Genomic DNA, 23464 nt, shown 5'->3' with positions numbered 1-23464 from the left:
TTTCACCCTAAATGTCTCATTTTTCCTTGATTTCTTATATCATTTCTATTGACTAATGTTTTTCGTTTGCACTAAAAAAATATGAAAAATATTTTCAAGAGAGGCTTTACGTCCTAAAGTAAATATCTCATTCTCTGTTTACTTCAAAAATGGTTTCGACGATTTCTCTTCCCTATTAAACACTATATATATATATATATATATATATAAAGTTTCTAAATCAAAACAAACAAGCCAAGATGGGCAATGCGGCCTTAATATAGTAAAACTTTTTTAGAGGGTGATTTCTTCATTTTAGTTGTGACGAATGTCTTCGAGTATTTTGTGAATATTTTGCATTTTGAGTTATTTGTTAATGTTAAATCACTTGTCATAGAAGTTTAAGCAAACAACTTCCCCCTACGCTCAAACTTTTCATTAATAAGTAAAGCGTAACATGTAAAATATTTAATTGAAATAAGAGGTGAATGATGAAGACAAATTACAATGTTAAAATTCATGACATCTACTCTAATACAATGTTAAATCACAATTTGTTATAAAAGCTTAAATTAATTGGAAAATATAAATTACATCTAACAGATAGTATTTTTATTTTTTATTTTTAATTAAAATTGTCCTAAAAAATATTTTCAAATGAGCTTATTATACGCCTCGGGTTGCAGGATTCCAATTGGTAATCCCAAATTTGTACACAACTCTATATTTTCTCTATTTCTCAAAAATTTACAATTTGAAAGAACCCTATCTCTAATCTCCCATCTAAAAAATTATCTAATTACTTTCATGCTGAATTGGATGAATCATGATCAAATCAAAGACCGTGTATCGGAATCCTAATCCGGATATCTAGTTCATAACAAAACATTTTGTATGAGGAAGCATATTAAGAACGTAAACACAAAGTTTGTTCCCAAACACACCAATTTCTTTTGCATTGTTTACTTCCACACTTGTCGTACAGCCCTCCGTATTACAGTCATCATAGGTCATAGAATCAAGGGCACACTCATTGCCTAAGATAATCTAAATCAATAGCCTTGAGGTACAATTATCCTATGCTTTGGGTTTGGGTTGACGAAATGCACATCGAATCAGAAAATAGAAAATATATATATAAATTAATCATTAGATGACAACACTGCGCATATAAAACATTCTCGTACACAAATAACTTATTTCTCGTACATTTTTGTTTTGACTACCCTTACATTATTAATTACAGACATGAACAGAGCTCATAACAGCAATTTAGACACTCAAAACAAGCAAGGGCAGTGCACAGCTGTGTGAAAACAATTGCACATTGGTTATTCAGATATGAACAAGTCTGGATGAAGCACATGCAACAGCAGCGGTCAAGCAATCCACTACAACAGTTGGAAGCAGCCTTAAGCAACAGATCTGCAGGATCAGATGGCTTGGCTACTTCAGCTCCTACTGGAATATTCTTTGCCGTTGCAGTCAAGTTACCAAAGCCCAACCCTAGTTTTCCCAGGAATATAATCTTCTGCCCCTCCAACTCCAGCTTCCTCTCCTCCAGTTTTAGTTTGTTATATACCTGTTTAATGGAATTTAAGGGAATTACTAATTTGAGCATGCTTAGCATATGCTAACTCAATTTCTTGTGGAATATTGTTTTCCAATGTACTAGAATAATTTCCATATTAACCTTTGATTTAGTTTCCTTGTAGGTCTCTCATCAATTCCCTACTTTATTTGGTCTATCTTGCCTTGTTTACCCCACCTTAATTTCTCTATAAATACCACACGATGTAATCCAGTTATTTTCAATTCAATACAATAAAAATATAGCCCCCTAAGGGCCCTTATCAGTGGTGGACATAGGTCTCTAAGGCCCCAAATTTCTTGTCTCTTTCATCTCTCTTTGCTTTCCCTCTCGTTCTCCTATTTTATATTTTACGTAAATTTCTACACTAAGAAAATTGTTTCCTAATTTTCAGAAAACATTGAGTAACATTTTAAACTTCTCCAAATTCATTGTGTCACCATAGTTTGTCCTATCAGAAATGTTATGTTTTAAAAGACCATGCGCATAGAACCACTAATGAATTTTTAAGAGTATTGGAAACTAATTCATGTGAAAGATCACGCATTTGTTGTCATTTAATGGATCATACAGGAAGACTGAATCTAATTACAATAAAATATAGGGTATATTGAGGCTAACTAACCTTGATAACTAGGTTGGAAGAAATGGGGAGACAACTTGTGAATAATTTATTAATTCTTCCACCACGATTATAGTTCTTTTCCCCTTTAAAGAAAAATAAAAATCTACTCTGCTTGCTACTGACAGGGAACTGTGGGGTTTACTGAAATTTACATGTAGGAGTAGCTATTAATATATATGGAGAACATCAGGCAAATGCATACCTGTTGTATCAAAATCGGTTCAGGTGCTTTCTCCCCTTTATTAGTCTGAGCCAAAATCATGCGAGTATACTCACATGGAACCCCAGTTTGTATGCTCATTTTGGCAACCTAAAAGAAAAAGATAGGGAAATTAATGACTCTAAAATAAATAAATAAATCAGGATTACAGCAAGAAAGAAAAGCAATTATTCCTCGCCATATTATTGACATTTCAATGTCTAAGACAAGGCCATAACATCATCAATCATGTTAACAAGTCTAATGGTCAGGAAGTTTGTCTTAAAACAAATTTTCACCTCTCAAAAATACAATGCCTCACTGGCAACACTAATTCCTCTTTTCTGTCTATGGATTTTTTGTACTTTGCTATCATATTGGAAGCTGAAATCAAACAATATTCAGGTATGAAATTGACTTCAGCTATGTTATTTTATTCCGAATACTCCAATCTGTAGGGACAACTAACCTTCACCTCCAGTTCTTTAGTTCCCAGCAACCATGCCGAAGCTGTGAGTATATCAATATGCCTCCTTGCAAGTACCTGCTGAAAACAACAATAATGAGAGAAGAGAAGTGCAGAAGTTGCCAAAAATGTCAATGTGTGCATTTTTATGGTTCCAACGTACTGTCATCAAATTAACACCAACTCAGTGGATGGAAGTAACAGAATTAAATTTAACAAATGACAGTTCAGAGTTAGGTGAATGGTATCATTTTATTGGACATCTTAGCTGGTATAAGCCTAAATAGCCAAAAAAGGTGATCTAGCTTGAGGGATTTTAAAAACATTGTGCGCAGGAAAGCAAACATGTTAGGGAATTATATAGCTGATAATGGGAGCAGATCATTAAGACGAAAGAGTTTGAAGATGCTACTACATGTTGAATGTAGAGAGACTGTGTGGGAAGATAGTTGAGGAGTTTGTTCCTGGGCAACATCGCAGATTCCTCTCAATCCCAAACACAACATGGAAATCAGAATCTAGAGTATAAAGACTCTCAGAATATTGATCAGATTCACTCCAGAATCTAAAAATTGGAAAGCAGGTATGACTTCTTGAGAAAATCAAATTTCACCTTGTTTTAAGTAAATAAACATAAGAAACCGTTCTATTTCCTTTTTCACTTTTCCAGTTATCATTGGCTAGTAACTACGATTGAGCATAATTAATTATAAATTAAAACTAATTTGTCACAAAGATAAGTGGTAATGTCAGTTATAATAAGCCCAGAGGTCAAAACATTACTCTGTCAAGCGGCACATCCTTAGCTCTTTGCACTTCAAAGTCTATTGTGAAATTGCTCATATCAGCCAAGGTCCCACTAATTTTGACAGAGTCTGGAAAGTTTCCATCATATCTGCCTGACACAATCAATGGACTTCCAGATGAAAGGTCTGGAATATGAGTCGGAAACAACTGCAATGTGGAATAGGAAGGATTACAATATGTCACCCTTTTTCTTTTTTCTATTCAATTACAATATGTCACTCTGCAGTCAAAGATATAGTAACAAGAAAATGAAGGTTTCCTCCAAGTAAGAAATTATAACATACATGATCTCTGAGTAAAATAGACACATAATATTTAGAAACCTCAAAAGATGAGCAGAATAGTTCAATCCAGGATTAGCAGGGAGAAAGATTTCCAGTAAGGGCCAGTGTACCTCAAGTGAATCAAGATGTTCTAAAGTGTCCATCTTTATATCGGCAAGAATGATTGATGAAGCACTAGCGAATAATCTTTGTATTTGGAAGTCAATTGTATCTGGCCAAGGAAAAAGCATTCATAGAAGTTCTTAAAATGCAACCGCTGGTATATTTGGGACAAGAAAATTTAATGAATAGTCTGCCAGTTTTTTTCTCACTAGACTACCAGCTATTTCATTGATATTGTTGTTGAGAACCTAAATGACTTGAGGTAATTTCAGGTTTTATAACAATGTAGTCGCAAATGTAAGGCAGTTAATCACAGTTTTAGTGCAGAGTGCTGCTAAATATCACTGTTAGAATGATAGTTGAGACAGTAATGATGAAATCACTGTTATAAAATATGGTAATAACCGTATTATTAATGAAAAACTGACCTGCATCATAAGCAGCATGATAGTGACCCCTCCCAATGTGTGCTATCATTTGAAGGAAGTAATGGTTGCAATATGAACCTAGAAAAATATTTCACTCATCAATTAATAACAAATTAACAATATTCAAACAGAACAGTAAAACTGCAAGGTTCATCAAATAATTAAACATGGACGGGTAACAAGCAAAACAAACTCATGGATTGGTAGAAGTTGTGAGGCATGAAAAGGAACCAGATGAGGAAAAGATTCCGTTAAAACGATTTGACAATGCACAGTGAAGACAAACTATTTACTGCACCAATGCAGGATGAAAAAGTTCAAATTAAAGGCGATGCAGAGATTGAAGGACCAGTAGCATATGGGTCAGAGGAGGGAAAACATATTGCCTCAGGTTTAATGTAGAGAAGGCAATTCCGAATAGTTTGGACTGGTAAAGGCTCCATTTCTGTCAAACAATATATGTCATTGTCTTTTGTCCTTCATGTACATGATTTAGCCGCTAATTTATTATATATTGGGCGTATTACTTATGAGTTAAATTGTTGAGTTATCTTTTATTCTCATTATTTATTTATTTATTTTTTTTTTCAGGATCTAGTCATGGGGAGGACAATTGGAAATGGGCCTGAGGGATGTTTTGTACTACCTGGATTCTCAGCCTAAGACACAAGGTCGATTCACACAGGCTTATTACACTGTTCGGGCGGATGACTTAGCAACAAGAATTTGACTTTGGCATCAGCGATTAGGGCATCCTTCTTTTTGTTATTGCAACTCATGTTTCCTTCCTTATTTTTGTATAATAATGCTTCTAAGTTTCAATGTGAAACTTATGAAACTTGCTAAACACCATTGTATGTCTTTTTCTCCTACTATCAATAAAACTGCTTAGGCTTTTGTTCTTGTTCACACTAATGTGTAGGGCCCTTTACGAGTGGTTTCATTATCTAGTTATAGATGGTTCTTTTTTTTATTGATGATTTTTCTCGGACAACCTGTGTCTATTTGTTAAAGGATAAAGTGGTGTGTTCTCTGTGCTTCAAATGTTTCACAAAATGATTTAGACACTTTAATACCTCTATCAAAATAGTATGTTCTGACAATGGAGGTGAGTATATGCTGGGTGATCTCGGTACATATTTCCATGTTATCCATTAAACTACTTGTGTCGATACTCCCCAACAGAATGGTGTTGCCAAGCAGAAGAATCGACATATTCTAGTGGTAACTCGATCCTTAATGCTTGATATACATGTTCCCAAATCTTATTGGCCACCTCTGCATATCCCATCAATAGGATGCCCTCTCATGTCTTAGATTTCAAAACAGCCCTTGAAGTATTATCCCCACCTTACACTACTTCAAAAGGTGTCTCTCCAAAGGTTTTTAGTTGTGTTTGCTACGTCCATATTCATGGTCCAACTCAGGGTAAGTTAGATCCTTGTGCCCTCAAATGTATCTTTGTAGGTTTTTCTCCTACGTAGAAGTGGAATAAATGTTATCCTCCCTCATTGCAGAAACGTTGTCTTGATGGATGTTACATTTTTTGAAACACAACCATATTTCTTCTCAACCTAAACTCCTCTTCAGGGGGAGAGTTTGAGTGAAGAAGAGTTTTCTAGACCATTACTTGTCCCAGCTCCTGTGATAGAGCAAGACAAATAGCAGCCGCTTACTAATGAGTCTCCTACTGATCCTATTGAAGAGTCATATGCACCACCTATGGAAGAGTTGAAAGATTACTCCATACGCCATAAAAGTAAGACAATCACTGATGCTACTTGCCAAAGCCAAACATTTGATCCAGACTCAGGTAATACTTCTTCTATCCCTGATCCGAATCCTTCAATTCCTCTGTCAATGGTATGAATCTTCCTATTGCAAAAAACACAAAGGATTTGGGTCATGCACTCATCATCCCTTATCTTATTTTGTTTCTCTCAGCACCTTTCACCACAATATCATTCATGTCCAAATTGTTGTATGTCATAGAATCTTGTTAAATTGGCTAATGGGAAGAAGGCAGTTGGATGCAAGTGGGTGTTCACTATCAAGCATAAAGTTGACGGTTCAGTGGAACGATACAAGGCCAGACTAGTTGCAAAAGGTTTTACACAAACCTATGGATTTGTCTATGAGTAAACATTTGCTTCGGTAGCATAGATGAACTCAATTAAAGTCATACTTTCTATAGCATCATATTGTTCATGTGTCCAAATTGTCCACTTTTTACCTCTTCCTTGCTAAAGCCCCATGTATCAGCAGAAGGAGAACTAACATTTGGTGTTGAATCATGCTCAAAGATACACTATATATTATAATCTCTCATGTCTCTCTCTCTCTCTCTCTCTCTCTCTCTCTCTCTCTCTCTCTCTCTCTCCTAGTGATGGCGCATGAGAGCGCGTCCAGCTAGGGGTTCGATTTCTGTTCCGTCCTCTCACTTTCTCTATCTCTCTTAGCCTCCTGCTTGGTCCTCTAGCTTTGTGATTCGGTCATCTGTTTCGTTGGGTGGTTCTTTGTTCGGCGATGCAGCTTTTTTGGGTTGGTCGTCATAGTCCCGGGTGTGTCGTAGATGGATAAGAACTTCTTAGTGGAGTCGAAGTCTTTTACCTTTTCGGTTTTGGGTGGGGCGTCGACGGTGAGGGTGGAGGAGAAGAGGAAAAATTTCTTGGGTGTGGTCATTTTGAATGCTCAGAGCTCCGAATGGCTTGCGTCGTCATTGGAAGTGGTGTTGGGTCTCCCAGCAGAGCAAGATTATGTTAAGTCATTCAGAGAAGGTTCGAAGGTCCTAATTGCTCGGAGAGGTGGGCATAAAGTTGGGCGCTTTTTAGCGCGACAACGTTCGGGTTGGGCAGTCAGAAAGGGTCCATTGTTATCCCCGAGGGCCGTGGAGGGTGGGGATGGCTTAAATTCTCCGACGAGCTGAAAAACGTTGTAGACTTTTTTCTCAGCCTCGGTTGTTGGCGGGCCCGGTTCCTCTTCTACATTGGAGAAGAAGGTTGTGAAGGATGTTCGGCAGACTCTGGGATTGGCTCCAAAGTGGACAGGGCCTTCTTTTGCGGAGGTTTTGAGGTCGGATTCGACCACTGCTGCGAAGATGATACCCATAGTGAGTGATGGTCGTTCCTGGTTAAGGGCTTCGTTGGCAACACCTTGCGAGTTTGATCTTTTTTCCGGCGGTGTGGCATGCAAAGGCTGGTACGAGATCGGCGGTGGATTGCTTTTCCTTGGAGTCTCACCCACTGGATCTGTTGGACAAAGACTAGTTTGTACGTCCGCAGGGTAAGCACTCTCGTTTGAATTTTGAAAATTCGAGATTGCGGACGTGGCGTAAGTTGGGTCCCGGTTTTTATTTGGCATTGGGCCGGGCTGTGAGGAGAGTTCTGATCCGGTTTGCCGGGTCGGGGCTGTTTCGAAAATTAGGTTTTCGCGTGGCCCGACTCAAGCGGAAACCTAAAGTTTCCTGCCTGCCGCCTTCGTCGCCGATGACGACAACGGAGGTGTCCTCTGGGTTGGTTCTAAATCGGCTTCCTCATGGGGGTATGGAGGTTACAGCGTTGGGAGCCAAAAAGGGCGCGAGTCCAGCTTCATCAGCTTTTGTTGGGGACTACTCTAGGTCGGAGCACTTGTCGGCGGCAGATACAGGGACGGAGTCTTCTTCCGAGGGTGAGTCGAGCAGTTCCCAGGTGTTTCCGGCGGTTTCTAGTCGGACTCCAGCCTCTAATCTGTTCGGTTTCCCCCCTCCTCCCGCACCGAATCTGGCTTTTCCGGCGGATCCTGCTCATTTTTCTTCTAAGTTCACTCCATTGGGGAAGCTTCAGACTCCTAAACCCCTTTCTGCCGCTCTGTCTCTTGTTGGAGCAGCTATTTTAGGGGAGAAGCTGCGTTCCCCCTCCCTGTGGTGGTTTCTAAGCCTTTTCAGTGTTACTACAGGAGGGCGAAAAATCTAAGGGAAGGGCATTCTATGAAGTGGAATGATGGGCTACTTTCTAACTCACTGGAAGCCGTGAAGATGTCAATTGGCGACATTGTTAAGAGGGTTTCAGGTGCAGAGCCGTCAGCTGAGAAGGTTGCAAAGCCTCCTGCAATGAAGAAGTCAGTGACGTCAGTGAATCAGGGCCTTTTTAGGAAGGGGTTTCTCAACCTTCCCCCAATATCAGTCCTTCCCGTGGCGCTTCAGGAGGTCAACAATGGAGGGGTGGTAGGCCCCCCTTCCCCTTCGAGTGGTTGCTTTAATGGTTTCTCCCAATCTCGGAATTGGCCAGTTGGTTTTGATCATAACGGGGAGATTGTGGTGTGGGAGGAGGATGAAGATGATTATTGGGATGGTTTGCCATTAGATTGGGCGATGGATGGAGATTTTGGGGTGGAGGCATTGGCTATTCGGAATGCCATGGAAGAGGAGTTCCAATTTTTTGAGCGTCAGAAGTCTAAAGGGAAAAGGGAGCTTCTAAATTTGCATAGTTCCATTAACTATGGTGATGCGAACTATCCCTCTAGGCGTAGGAAAGGCAAGGCACACATGTTGTAGGTTTGTTGTGCCTTGAAGGGTAGTGGGTAGTTTTGTTCTTAGTTGGGTTCTTTTGTAGCTTGTTTTGGTTCTTTTGTGTTCTAGGGCCTTGGTGTTGCGGGTTATTTTTGGGTTAGATTAGGTTGTTCCTGTGTATACTTCTTGTGTACTTAGGGGCGCCTTACGCTTTCTTTAATAAAGTTTTTCTACTTATCAAAAAAAAAAAACATTTGGTGTTGAAACAACTGTCCCTACCATAAACGTAGGATTGACACGAGGCTTGGCTCCTTTACTTGAACGGCCCTTGCAACCTCGAGTAAGACGACCATTAAATCTCCAACAAGTTTCTTGAGTATGCCGAGACCTCTTACAATGGTCACAAAAGATTTTTTCCTTATTGTCTGAGGTCGCATCGGCTTTGCCACCACCCCGACTACTGAAATCACCTTTCGAATTGTGTTGAAATCCACTTACTAGAGCATATTGAGATTGGAACTGGAATGGAGGCTTGTGCTGTGACGGCTCTCCGCATTTTGTACATGCGAAAATACCTCCCTCAGTGACGAAAGAGGATCCTTTCCCAAGATCTGAACAAAAACTGGATCATACTCTGAGTTCAAACCAGCTAAGAACTCATAAATAGGTTCCTCTTCTATCATCTTCCTAATCTTGATTGCATCTGCTACACACTTAGTCTGCAAATTTTGATAATGATCCAACTCCCGCAACAAACCATAAAGTTTATGAAAATATGTGACTACATACCAATCACCTTTGATTCTTCCATGTATCTGTCCCATCAATTCATAAATTTGTGCTCCATTCCCCATTTTTGAGTATGTCTAAGCTGCTGCATCCCAAACCTCTTTTGTTGTGCGGAGAAAAATACTCATAACTAATCTTTGGTAGCATATAGTGTAATAACCAGGACATAATCATCGAATTCTCAGCCTCCCACTTGTCATAAGAATCATCTAATGCAGGTTCAGATACTTTCCCATTCAGGTATCCCATCTTTCCTCGATTCTTAATATATAGCATGGCAGATTGCGTCCAAGAAAGGTAATTCAGCCCATCCAACTTCACATTTGTGGTTTGGAGAGTTGGATTCTCAGTTTGGGAGGTCACTTGACTCTCTATCCCCTTTTTGTGAGTTTTTTAGGTCTAACTCGATGTCAACATCTTGAGTTCAGAGAGATTAAAGAGCACTAAACAAAAATACTAGAATTCCACCATCAATATCAAAGGGAAAAACATCTCTATTTCTTCTTCTTCTTTTTTGTTGCTAAACGACATGTTGTTGAAGGTTTACCTATCGTTTGACAAGTTGCTGAACAATCTGCCGTTTGCCCCAGATCTAGGCAACATGCCATTTGGAACAATGTTGTACGAGTACAGCCTCTGCGCCCGCAGCTGGAGATTACGCCGCCGCCACTGAAAGACATTGGTGGTCCTCAAATACTCCAGAAAACACCACAAAAACCTCTGAAGACTCAAACGAGCCTACTCTTCATGATCGGTTCAACAAAACATCCTCATCGTGCCCCGGTTGAGTGTCATAGCAACCATAGAGACTTGGGTTGCCGCTCATCACGCTGCGCACAACCATAGAGACTTGGGTCTATGCTGATGTCAGCAATCATACAACTGAAGTCAGCGACCACGTGAGATAGTTTTGTGGAATTTTTTCCTAGGTTGGTTGCAAGAATTCTAACACCGCTCTCATATTATGTTGAATCACCAATTGTCCCAAAAACTTAACTGGTTGGAAAGAGTGAATTTTATTATCTAATTAATATTCTAACATTCCTTGAATAAGTGAGGCCCAATACGTGAAATATTTAATTTAAATGGAAGATGAATGACGTAGATAAGATTTGAACTCAGGACCCTTGATCTAATACCAAGTTGAAAAGAGAAGAAACGAATATGAGAAATTTGGTAGAAGAAGAAAACTGTCGTTATTCCACCATATTGTTTCATACAACTACATGGGTTTAAATAGAAAATACATACTATTATGGGAAGAAATTAATAGCAAAGTACAATCATAATAATAGGAATAAATCAGAAAATAAAATGAAGGATAATCAAATCATAGCATATCGGAAGTTTCCATCTTCAACACCTTCATAATGATTTACTTGAGGAAGTCTATATGGAGCAACCACTTGTTGCTCAGGAGGAGTATTGGGGTAGTGTTTGAAAATTGAAGAATGCATTATATAGGCTCAAGCAATCACTGATAGCTTGGTTTGGGAAATTCTCCAAAGTAGTAATGGAATTTGGCCTCCGTCGTTGTCAAGCAGATCACTCAGTTTTTCACTTACATATTGATGCTGGGTACATCCTATTGGTTGTTTATGTCGATAACATTGTGATTATGGAGGAATTACCAGGTTGGAAGCAGTTTTTGTAGCTACGCTTTCACACCCAAGATTTGGGTAAACTTCAGTACTTCATGGGGATTGAGGTTGCAGGATCTAAGATAGGCATCAATTTATATCAGAGGAAGTATGTACTTGACTTTCTTGAGGAGACTGGATTGTTGGGTGTTCGACCTGTTGTTACTCGTATGGATCCAAACTAGAAAGTCTTGAGAGATGGAGACTTATTTCCAAATCCTAGTAGATACCATCAACTGGTTGGGAAACTCAATTATTTCACTATAACAAGACCCAATATCTCATACGCAGTTAGTGTGGTAAGCCAATCTTAGATGCTCCGAGACTCAAATTGCGATGCTGCTATTTGTATTATTTAGTACATGAAGAGAGCCCCAGGCAGGGGCATACTGTTTAGGAAGAATGGTCATCCCAAGGTGGAAGGTTTCACTGACGTAGACTAGGCAGGATCACTGTTAGACAGAAGGTCCACTACGGGATATTGTAGCTTTCGAGGAGGAAATCTCATAACATGAAAAAGTAAGAAGCAAAATGTAGTTGCCCAATCAAGTGCGGAAGTTGAGTATAGAGAGATGGCTCATATTGCTAGTGAGCTGAATTGGTTACAACACTTCCTTCATGTTGGCTTCCCAGCACCTATTCCTATCCCACTATCTTTTTATAACCAAGTTGCTCTACACATTGCCTCCAATCCTGTGCTCCATGAAAGGACCAAACACATTGAAGTAGATTGCCATTTCGTTAGAGATAAGATACTGAGCATAGATATAATCACACCGTTTGTGAAGTCTAAGGACCAACTTGCTGATATTTTCACAAATGCATTATGCAGGAGTCAAAGTTTATTTTTTTTCAAGCAGGGCTTATATGACATATATGCTCCAGCTTGAGAGGGAGTGTTAGAATGCTTAGTATACGCTGTACTCTTCTAGAAAGAATCCTCTCCCTGCCAACTGTCCCCATACAGCTCTCATTCTCATAATATTCTCCAATTATTGTAACTAATTCTCCTATATGTGGAATTGAGGGCCGCACAGTAAAAAGAATATACAGCCCTTCTTGATTCACATCTTCACTTTTCTTTCCCATTAACAAAGTGAAACACCAAAACCAAAATCCTTACCTATGCCAAAAGTACATATGCGAGGACAAATTGATTCCCCACTTCCGAGGTAGCCCTTCATAATATTGCAAATCTCCTTTTCATCTTCAACAGAACCATCAGTAATGAGGAAAATGAGCGGAATTGAATCAGTAGCCTTGGCCAACAACTTCATTGCCTAAATAAAGCAGATCAAGGTCAAAATTCTGTATCAGATGGCTAATATCAACAGAGAAAGGAAGAGTGGAAAATTAGAAATTGTATGTAAAGTAGGCCATAAATGAGTAGTAATAACATCATAGGGTATTCCTTTCATCCAAACCAGCAAAAACCTGGAGAACACCTTGCTTTAAGGGCAACTTTTTTTAACCACTAAACGATGCAAAATGGCTATGTGCTTATGGGTCTAGCAAAAACCCCTCTCACAGATGCATCTACACATGCAGCCAGGCCGTAAAATAGTAAATAAACAAATAAGGGCTGCACTATTCATCTAATTGTTCCGTAATAATAGATTTATTATAGACGATGAATCATGGAGTAAGTAGGGTACAGAAGAACTTGATGGCTTCTTTGAGTTTCCAACTTAGCTTTTCTCTTTTTAAATACAATTAGGAAGCAAGAAAACAGATGAAATCTAAATTAAAGAAAAATGTTTGAACTTCACAAGCATAATAATTGGAGTACATTTGATCCGTAACTTGGAACATGTTAAAAATTAAACTCACCTGATTTAGGGGAAGCAAAATGTTCGTACTACCGTTTGCAATAAAGTTAGCACCAACCCACTCTGTAGCATCTGAGATTGCTTCCTTGGTTGCCAGCTTCATTGATGGTGAGAATAAGAGTACCTCTCCATTAAAAGCTATTATGTTAAAAGTATCTTCAGGGTTGAGCTTGGAGAGTGATACCACTAGTGCAATCTTTGCATTCTCAAGAGGGTCTCCTCGCATGCTGCCGCTTATATCAATAAGAAATACCACTTCCTTTCTGAAAACCTATCAAATTCACTAAAATTAATGGAGTGAAAATTACCATGATGCATTTAAAAGATGCGTAAAAAAATTTTGTTTACAGCTGTGGAACTTGGGGTCCTTGAGGGCCGGGCCACCTACTCGCAGGAAAAAGAAGGGTGGCCAGCATTCCATTAAAGGCCATTAATCAGCGTTCCATTTGGAGAAAAAAAAAATGTTCATCCTCTTAGAAATAATTTGTACCTAATTATTTTCTAGTTGACTTGTTTCCCTCTAATTTAAAAGACGTACCTATCGCTTTGATAAGTTAAACCAAGCAAAGAAAAACTAGTATTTTTACCATCATTCTTCAAGCACCAGTAAACACATTCCCATTAATGCAGATATCTTCAAAATTAAAAAATATGAGAAAAAGAAGGTAGTAGGTTAATGCTAACAAACCTTCCTACTCTGGATATTTCCAGGGAAAACATAGAAGCAAAACATCTCTCTTTGATCAAAATCACGCAGAAATGGAGATTGCAAGAGCACACCACCAAAGAAGTCAACTGAATTAACCTGCAAAAACATTAGTCCATATAAGATTAAACCCTTCTGGCATCCTTGCATACATGGTGTTACCAATTTATGACCATCAACAATCTGAACTCTACATATTCTTGTAATGATCCATACTGAAATGTTCAGTCACAAAACAACTAATAATTCAAGATCTTACCGTGTATGAGAAAGTGAAGTCTGCATTCGACCATGCTGGAACTTCAGCTTCGTATAGGAAACTTCCTTTACCAGCTTGACGTGTTAGTTCCTGGAAGGTCACAAAAAGCAAGTGTCTTTATATGTATTTAGAGGCTGAACAAAATTTATAACAAAGAGTTACCTTTAGGGGATGGCTGGTACTTTTGTATATAATTTCTCTCCCAGTACCAGAGTTCACTTTCAAAAAAATCTTTTCTCTTTTAGAGATTTTCTTTCCAATAGGATTGACATATGCTGGAAAACTAAAAGGTACATTGAGGCAAAACTTGCCATCATGATATGATAATTTCTGAGACCAACTGATCTGAATTGAGAGAGTGGAGCCTCCATCAACCTAAAAGATAAACATAGTAATTTACAGAGAATTGAAAAATAATTTCTAAATCAGTGATTCCAAACTGAAGCAAGCACTGGATGCACTAAATAATAACCTGCGGAACTTTTAAAGTGTAGATCTGGCATTTGAGAAAGCGTCCCTCAGCTTTGACCACTTTCTCCATGTCTATTGTATCTTCCATTGTGATTAGCTGAGTACGATAAGATCTTCCGCTAACATCAACCTCGACACCTAGAAGTGAACCCTGTTAGCCACATCATGACTATTGCTTGAGAACTTAAGATAACTTGCTTCAAATTCTAAAGGAAAAGGCCAGTCTGCAAGTATCTCAAACATGTTATAGCATGCAATCAATATATGTTTATCCAATGACGAAAGTAGGAATTTAATCTAGAGAGGGCCAAATTGAAAAATATCAACCTGATTTGAGCATTAGAAATCAAAAGGTTCCAACTTTTACAAAACTATCTGAAATAAACATGACTTTCGGGTACCTTTAGAAAAATTGGTTTTGGTGTTTTAAAAACTGATCAAACGAGAAACTAAAACATGATTCTATGATGCTAGCATGTAGTAAAACAACATCAAATCATTGGTTCATGAAAACTATGACGTGCTCTCATGCAGATCCATGCAAACATAACCTATTCTAAATCTGTAACTTTTTATGGAACTTTTGAATGAAACAAGAGTAGGGATATGAAAACTCAAAAAAAAAAAAAAAAAGTTGATGAATTGATGAAAGAACTTGTGCTTGAGGTGCTGAAATGATCGATTGGATGAGAGGATGTGAGAAAATAAAATTTTCTAAAGCACTATGAGGTATGCGGGTAGGGCTTAGGGAGGTAGGGTTTTGTGTTCTCTTGAAATTTTGGAGAGAAAAGTGAGAGAATGGGAGCTGCTAGGGGTGCATGGCTGCTAAGGGGGTTTAAATAGGTTTAGGTTGTCCAATTGTCTCAAGGATTAGGGTTTCACAAGACGAAAATAGTTAGGATTTAGTTAAATGAAAAATTACACAATTTGAACAAAAGTACCCCAGCATAGTCGGCTACTATAGGGCTCTTTTAAAAATTGATTTCAACTTTAATCAAAACCATGCTAAAATAATGTCAAACATATTTTTTTGAAAATTTCATGAAAACTACGCACTTTTAAGCTTAATAATGCATAAGTGTCATGTGGAAAATCTATGCTCATGCAATGTTCTTGAAATTTTTTTTATTACTCATGTTGACCTATTATGATCCATAAGACTAGGTTAGATTAATATAAGGTCGGAATATTACAAATGCTGGTGTCTTTAGCAAGGAAGAGGTAGACACACTTCATCGGCTTATGTCTTGACTTGAGACATCCACTACTGCATCCTTCTCCTTTGCTAATACAAGTAATTCAACCACTACTTTGAATGCATCATCCACTCACTTTGACGACCCTTAGGTTGTTAACTCAGGAGCCTCCGACCATAGGACTGATATATCTTCATTGTTTCCTTCTTATAATCTTTGTTTCAATTGGGAAAAATTCAGAATAGTTGATGGTTCTCTATCATCAATGTATTGTAAAAGGCTCCCTTTCTTTTACACCTTGTGTGACGTGACATTGTCATGTCTTTCATGTACCTGATTTTACAGCAAATTTATTATCCATTGCACGTATTACCCATTAGTCAAATTGTAGAGTCATCTTTATTCTTATTATTATGGTTTTCAGAACCTAGTCACGGAGGGATGACTAGTAGTGATACCTTGAAGGATAGTTTGTTTATCTGGATTCTTAGCCTAAAACACAAGGTTGGCTTGCACAGGCTTATCACACCGTTTGATTAGACAACTCTACATTAGGAATTTGGCTTTGGCATCATTGATTAGGGCATCCTTTTTTTGTTATTGAAACGAATGTTTCCTTCTATGGTTTTCCATAATAATGTTTATAAGTTTCATTGTGATACTTGTAAACTTGCTAAATATCATCAAGTGTCATTTTCTCCTAGTATAAATAAAAATTTTGAGCCTTTTATTCTTGTTCATACTGATTTATGGGGCCCTTCACGGGTGGTTTCTTTATCTAGTTATTAGTGGTTTGTTTCTTTTATTGATGATTTTTCTTGGACCACTTGGATCTATTTGTTAAAGGATAAAAGTGATGTATGTTCTGTTTTTCAGACATTTCATAGAATGATTCATACCGAATTTAATACCTTTATAAAAAATTGTCTGTTTGACAATGGGGTTGAGTACATGTCTAGTGATCTCTCTACATATTTTGTGAACAAGACATTATCTATCAAACCAGTTGTGTTTGTACTCCTCGGTAGAACGGAAGCTGCAAAATCATCTTCTAGAGGTAACCCAGTCCTTAGTACTTGATATGAATGTTCCCAAATTTTATTGGGGTGATGCATTACTCACCACTGCATATCTCATAAATAGGATGCCTTATCGTGTCTTAGATTTCAAACACCTCTTGAGTTGTCCCTACCTTTATTTATTTCCAAAGGTGTTATTCCATGGCCGACAAGGGGTAAATTAGATCATTGTACTCTGAAATGTATCTTTATGGGTTATTCTCCTACTCAGAAAGGCTATAAATGTTATCATCTCCCATCACGAAAACGTTTAATCATGATGGATGTTACTTTCTTTGAGTAACAACCATATTTCTCATCAACCCAAACTTTGCTTCAAGGCTACTTCCCTACTCAGTGGTCCTTTACGTGTCCTTGCTCCTATGCCGGAGCATGACAAACAACAGCCTCTTGCTAATAAGTCTCCTCCTGATGAGTCATATCCGTCGCCACTGGAGGAGTTGAGAGTTTACTCCAGATGCTTGAAAAGTAAGACCATTTCCGATCCTCCTTGCCAAAGATCTGATCTTGACTTAGGTAATACTACTTCTATCTCTAAATTGAACTCTTCAATACCTGTTGTCAATGATATTGGCTATGTTTGTTAGTGTTTTTGTGTACGTGTTTAAGTGTTTTGATGTTATATAAAGTGAGAAGTATTTTTTGGTTGGATCTAAATTTGAGAAAATGTTTTGTGGAATACACCTACTTATTTTGAGAAAACCCAAGCAGATGTATAATTGACTAAAAAAAAAAAAAGTGGTCGTATGGCCACCCTCAGTGAAGGAGAGGGGGTTGCGCTGCCACCCCGATCTAGCTGGGGTGGCTGCACAACCACCGTTGACCTATTGTGGTGAGCGTGCGGCCACTCTATGCTTGTTGTGATGGCCGCACGGCCAACTCTCTCCTCCACTGAGGGTACACAATTACTATTTTTTTTAATAATAAGTTAACACCTACACCTCCAAAAATTAAGTGCTTATTTTGTCAAAATATTCCTACAAGGTATGAAAAGTTCTCTGAATAATGTTTTGTGGTTTGAGCTATTTGTTAATGTATTTGAGAAAATTGTGTTTTTGTTTCTAAAAACATAAAATACTTGGAGAATACATTACCAAACAAAGCCATTAATCTTCCTATTGCACAACGCAAAGAAGTCAGGTCAACAGGTCATGTATCAACCTCCTATACCTAACGTTATTTTTTATAAACATCTTTCACCCTCATCTCATTCCTTTGTGTCCAAATTTTTTTTTTTTGATAAGTAAGAATACTTTATTAAAGAAAGCGTAAAGCGCCCCTAAGTTTACAGGAACAACCAAAGCTAACCCACTAAAACCCAATAGAACCAACAAAACTCGAACCCCTCGAAAACGAAGAAAGACCCCAAAACAAACTACAGTAGAAACCAACTAAGAACAAAACAACCCACCACCCACCCACCAAAGCACACAAACCTACATCATGTGTGCCTTGCCTTTCCTACTCCTAGAAAGAACTTTAGCATCACCATAATTGATGGAGCTATGCAAATTTAGTAGCTCCCTTTTTCCTTTAGACTTTTGGCGCGCAATCATCTTCTCCCGCTGAAAATCTTCTTCCATGGCTTCCCTAATTGCCAAGGCCTCCTCCCCAAAAGCCCCTTCCAATGCCCAATCCAAGGGCGATCCATCCCAATAGTCATCTTCCTCCTTTTCCCAAACTACAATCTCCCCGTTGTGATCAAAACCGAAGAATCCAGTTCTCTCAACGGAGCAAGGAGAGATGCAGCCACTCGAAGGAGAGGAAGGCCGTACCACCCCGACCTCCCGCAGCAAAACAGGAGGGACTGGAACACTCGGAGGAAGATTAAGAAATCCCTTCCTAAACAAACCCTTTTTCCCTGGAAATTCTGTCTTCTTTTTCGCACGAGCCTCTCCACCCGTAACCTTAAGAAGAACAGGTTCTGCGGACAGCTTTGAGGCTTCCAACGAGTCAGCATGAAACCCATCATTCTAGACCATTGAACGCCCTGCCCTGAGCTCCCTAGCCCTCCTGAAGTATTGCTGAAATGGTCGACTAGGCAGCAAGGGGGAAGGGAAAGAACGAACCTTCTTCCCCAACTCAGAAGCCCCTGAAAGTGAAGGAACAGAAGAGACAGAGAGTTCTGCACCACACAGAAGCCCAGTCGACGTCGGAGGAGCAACCAAAGTCACCGGCGACGGCGTCTTCACAGTCGGCACAGGTGGGAAGACGAACAAAGGAACCGACTTAACCAGAGACGGCCCACCCCCAGGAAGCGATCTAAAGTGGAAGGAAGTGATACAGGAAGCGATGAAAGCTCTTCTTAAAAATAATACATGGGATCTTTTTGAATTGTCTAATGTAAAAAAAGGTGGTTAGATGCAAGTGGGTGTTTACTATAAAGTATAAGGTCGTTGGTTCTATTGAGAAAGATACAAGGCCACACTAGTTGCAACAGGTTCTACACGAACCTATAGAATTGACCATGAGCAGACATTTGCTTCAGTAGTAAAGATGAACTCAATTCAAATCTTACTTTCAATGGCAATAAATTTGGATTGTTCTCTGTACCAAACAAAATCAAGCTAATCATACGCTTTTTATCAAACATCTTCTTGAGGAATAGTAACAGCTCTTATTGTGTATATAAATGATATTGTAGTGACAGAAAATGATAATGAGGAGATACAAAACTTAACAAATTATATTGCAAATGAATTTGAAGTAAAAGACTTGGACAGTTTGAAGTATTTTCAAGGTATAGAGGTAGCGAGATCGAAACATGGTATATTTATCTCCCAACAAAAATATGTCCTTGATCTTCTCAAGGAGGCAGGGGTGCTCGGATGTAAAGCCATGGATAATCCAGTGGAGATGAATGTTAAGTTGGGTGAAAGTAGTGAGAGTCCACTGGTGGAAAGAAAGGTAGATATCAGCATTGGATGGTAGGTGGGATTTAATTGTCTCACACCTGTTCCAACATCATATACGTTGTTAGTGTTGTAAGTCAATTTATGCATTTGCCACGTGAATCTCATATGGAAGCAGTCTACCAAATTCTTTGCTACATCAAATCCTCGTCAATTAAGGGATTGTTGTTTCTCCGACATGATCACTTCAAAATAGAAGCGTACATAAATACAAATTGGGATGGATCTGTTATGGATTGACAATCCACATCAAGATATTGCACAATAATCAGTGGTTGCTAGATCCAGTGTGGAAGCAAAATTCAGAACCATGGCTCATGGAGTGTGTGAAATGTTATAGTTGAAGATACTGTTGAAAGAACTTGGGTATGATTTCAAAGATTCCATGAGACTGTATTGTGACAATAAAGTTGCAAGTAACATCGATCACAATCTAGTCCAACATGACCAAACCAAGTATGTCAAAATTGGTAGACATTTTATTAAAGAAAAACTATGTGTGGGTCTAACATGCACACCCTATGTGAAGACAGGGGAACAACTTGCTAATTTCCTAGCAAAGAGTGTCAAGTAGCATCTTTCATGCAATCTTAAGCAAGCTGGGCATGCAAGATATCTTTGTCTCATCTTGATGGCTCAACTTGAGAAGGAGTGTTGGTGTGTTATTATTTTTATGTTATTTTATTATTATAGTATTGGAGGGCATTTATACACTTGTACAATGTGTTGCAATTATAAATAATACATGATAGAGAGAGAGAGAGAGAGAGAGAGAGAGAGAGAGAGAGAGAGAGAGAGAGAGAGAGAGAGAGAGAGAGAGGAGAGGAGGAGACAACAACAGATGGGGGTTGGGGCTACAAAGACAACATAAAGGCCATAAACATGGGTTTTTATCTATAAAACAAACATAAGAGGAAAAAAAACATGAACCAAATCTTCAAGAACAGCATTATGCAATCCCCATTTAGCATGACAAATAGTAGAATCATTTTGGCCAGATGTTCAACAAAACCAATTATAAGGTTGAAGACTTTGGGAAATGAAATTCAGAAAATTCACAGAAATGAAACGTGCAACCAAGATCTATAACCGGAAATCAGCTTCCAAATCACATAAAAGCACACCCCTTATGCCTTAATTTATTAAACTCCAATAACCTAAATGAAACATTGACCAAAAATTAACCAAAAAAACCCTGAAAAGAAAAGAATAAGTAAATCAAAAGCTTTTCAAAAAAAGAGAGAAGAGTTTAAAATGAATTACGAAGAAGGAAATCATAGCTAAATTTTGACAGCACACCGCCCACATTTTGATAGCTTATGGTCCAAATTATCATGAATTTGGGGGTAGTTTACGGGGTAAAGTTTAATTTATCCCAAATTCCCAGGTCTAACGTCCGTAACAAAACATCTCGTAGTTTCTTTCATATATATATATATATATGCTTTTGGGAGCGGCTCCGCCCAGTTTAGTTTCCTCATGTCTGCTCCACTTCATTTAAAATTAATCCAATAATCCAAAATAATCCAGAACATTTTATTCCAACATATCCACTCAGTCTTCAACTCGCCAATCACTCACATGAGAAAACCAAACTGAGCGGAGCCGCTCCGCTTCCTTCGAGTCGTTCTTTTTTATAAATATACACGAAGTATAAAGATAAGTCAGTAAAAAAAAAATCATAAAATAATTAATCACTAAATAATAATAAAAGCGATTGTCCAAAAAATTAGTCCTTTCATGTCCTCAAAACTTCTTTCATTATTGTTTCTCCATAGACCTGACAAGTAATCGAGTTGTTAATTACCAATCGAAATTTCACACTTTGTTTTTTTTTTTTTAAATTATATCTAGACTCATCCATGCCAATGAATTACAAAGCATTGCATTGACTTAGATTAGAACATTCATACATTTCAGTCTCGCACAGAATCCATCTAAGAGTCGGGTAGGGCCCACATATTAGACAGTTCAATCACCTACCTTGAATAATAATAATAATAATAGAAACACGAATTTTTAAACAACATAATAACATCCTTCAGCTAATTTTAATTTAACAAAATAACATAAAAAGCAGTTTAATTAGTTGCTTCGAGCATCGTTAATTATTTCATACCTGCTCTCCCATCGGCACCGCAATGCGGCAATCGCACCGCCGGCCCGCCATCACGCAATGCACGCGCCACGTCCCGCTCACCACGACGAACGCAGTGTCCAAGTAGCTCTCGATCTCCATAGCCAACCCATGCATGTGCAGCGGTATCAGAGCCGGCGGCTCGCACAGCCCGTGCACGTACGGCTGATAGCTCGGAACGTCAGGGTTGTCCACCACCGCGGGCTCCGGTATCACCGCGTACACCGTCGGTGCCGTCGGCAAGTACCCCTCAGCCTCCGACGACCTCGTCATCGTCGGAATCACAGCCGGGGCCGACGAAGATGCCGACTCTTTCCCGTAGTATATTCGCTTCGAGACCTTCAGGCCGTACTCCACAGAGGTCGAGAACTCGGCCTCCATTGCTTTTCGGCTCAGTACTTTACGGCTAGTTCCTTATACACACGCAAATCTCGTGCATCAATATATGACAATAAACAATCTGATAGTTCAACCAGAGCCTCAAACAACTGTTCTCTAACCGTACGCGTTTGAGAGTCAGAGAGGCGGTGAAATATGATAGAGAGAGAGAGAGATTGATGTTGAGGTGACGCTCTGACTTCTTTGAAACGCAGTTGAAGAGTGAAGAAGAAGGGGCTGTACTTGTAGTTTTTGTGGAGGGAAAATAATATTTTTATTGGCATACAGAAAAAAAAATATATATATATTATTTTCACGAAAAAAAATATTATTTTCAATGAGTAAAGCAAGTGGGAGTTCGCCACGTGTAGGTTGGTAGGGAGGGTATTCGAGAGCTGGCGTTTTCACAGGATGTGAACGAATGACTAGACGACAAGTAATGTACTTTTTGGGTTGCAATTACCTGCGGTTAAGCAGAGGCTTTTGCTCTAGACCGACCAGTAAAATCTGACTTCTTTTTTTCTTTTTACTTACAAAAAAGTCTACTATACAATAAAAAAGCTATTGATAAAATTAAGGGATAATTACATTTTACCTCCTGTTTTATTCACGGGATAGCGATTTACCCTCCAATGTATCAAAATTGTTAGATGACCCTCCTGAACTTGCCAACGTGTGGCAAGTTTAACCTTCCGTCCACTCACCCGTCTATTTGGATGGAAAGTCAGTCATATGCGTTGCACGTGACCGTTTAATGCATTTTTCCTTCCCAAAATACCCCTGTCCCAAATAGCCTTCATACCAGTACATGCATTAAAAAAAAAAAAAAAAAAAAAAAAAAACCCATTCAACCCGACTGTCCAGCTGCTCCAACACCGTTTAGTTACTCCGACCAAGTGGTTCATGGATCTTAGGTTGTAGGTCGTAGATCTCCATTGGGATAGGCTCGTCCCCGAAGTTGCTTGTGCCGCACGCAAACACGGCGCGGTGACTCACCAGTGCAACGATCGCTAAAAGAGGAATTCTTTGGCTTGTTGTATCTTTGTGAATGAATGGTGAATGAATAGAAATAAGGTTGGTTCTACCAACAAAAACCGTCAC

At 38.7% G+C, this 23464-nt stretch overlaps 1 protein-coding gene across 3 annotated transcripts; it reads right to left on the bottom strand.

The window, feature by feature from the left end:
* Positions 1–1092: 1092 nt before the first annotated feature.
* On the bottom strand, positions 1093–22600 carry LOC133862725 (uncharacterized). Of its 3 annotated transcripts, none has more exons than XM_062298575.1 (13): positions 21968–22600; positions 14663–14812; positions 14353–14565; positions 14191–14280; positions 13914–14030; positions 13227–13496; positions 12520–12676; positions 4482–4559; positions 4062–4162; positions 3644–3814; positions 2864–2941; positions 2398–2505; positions 1093–1561 (listed from the first exon to the last, which is right to left on the bottom strand). In XM_062298575.1, the coding sequence occupies exons 1-13, from the start codon at positions 22364–22366 to the stop codon at positions 1220–1222; spliced, it is 2274 nt and encodes a 757-aa protein (XP_062154559.1). In that variant the 5' UTR covers positions 22367–22600; the 3' UTR covers positions 1093–1219. The 3 variants fall into 3 exon arrangements, with proteins under 3 accessions (XP_062154559.1, XP_062154561.1, XP_062154562.1); XM_062298577.1 differs by having other exon boundaries at positions 2864–2938; positions 21968–22599; XM_062298578.1 differs by lacking the exon at positions 21968–22600 and adding an exon at positions 15855–17009 and having other exon boundaries at positions 14663–14799.
* Between the last annotated feature and the right edge of the window lie 864 nt (positions 22601–23464).

Source organism: Alnus glutinosa, chromosome 3 (assembly GCF_958979055.1).
Source record: "Alnus glutinosa chromosome 3, dhAlnGlut1.1, whole genome shotgun sequence".
Taxonomy (NCBI): Eukaryota; Viridiplantae; Streptophyta; class Magnoliopsida; order Fagales; family Betulaceae; genus Alnus; species Alnus glutinosa.
Note: the sequence above shows the minus strand (reverse complement) of the source record. Positions and strands in the feature narration are given on the sequence as shown.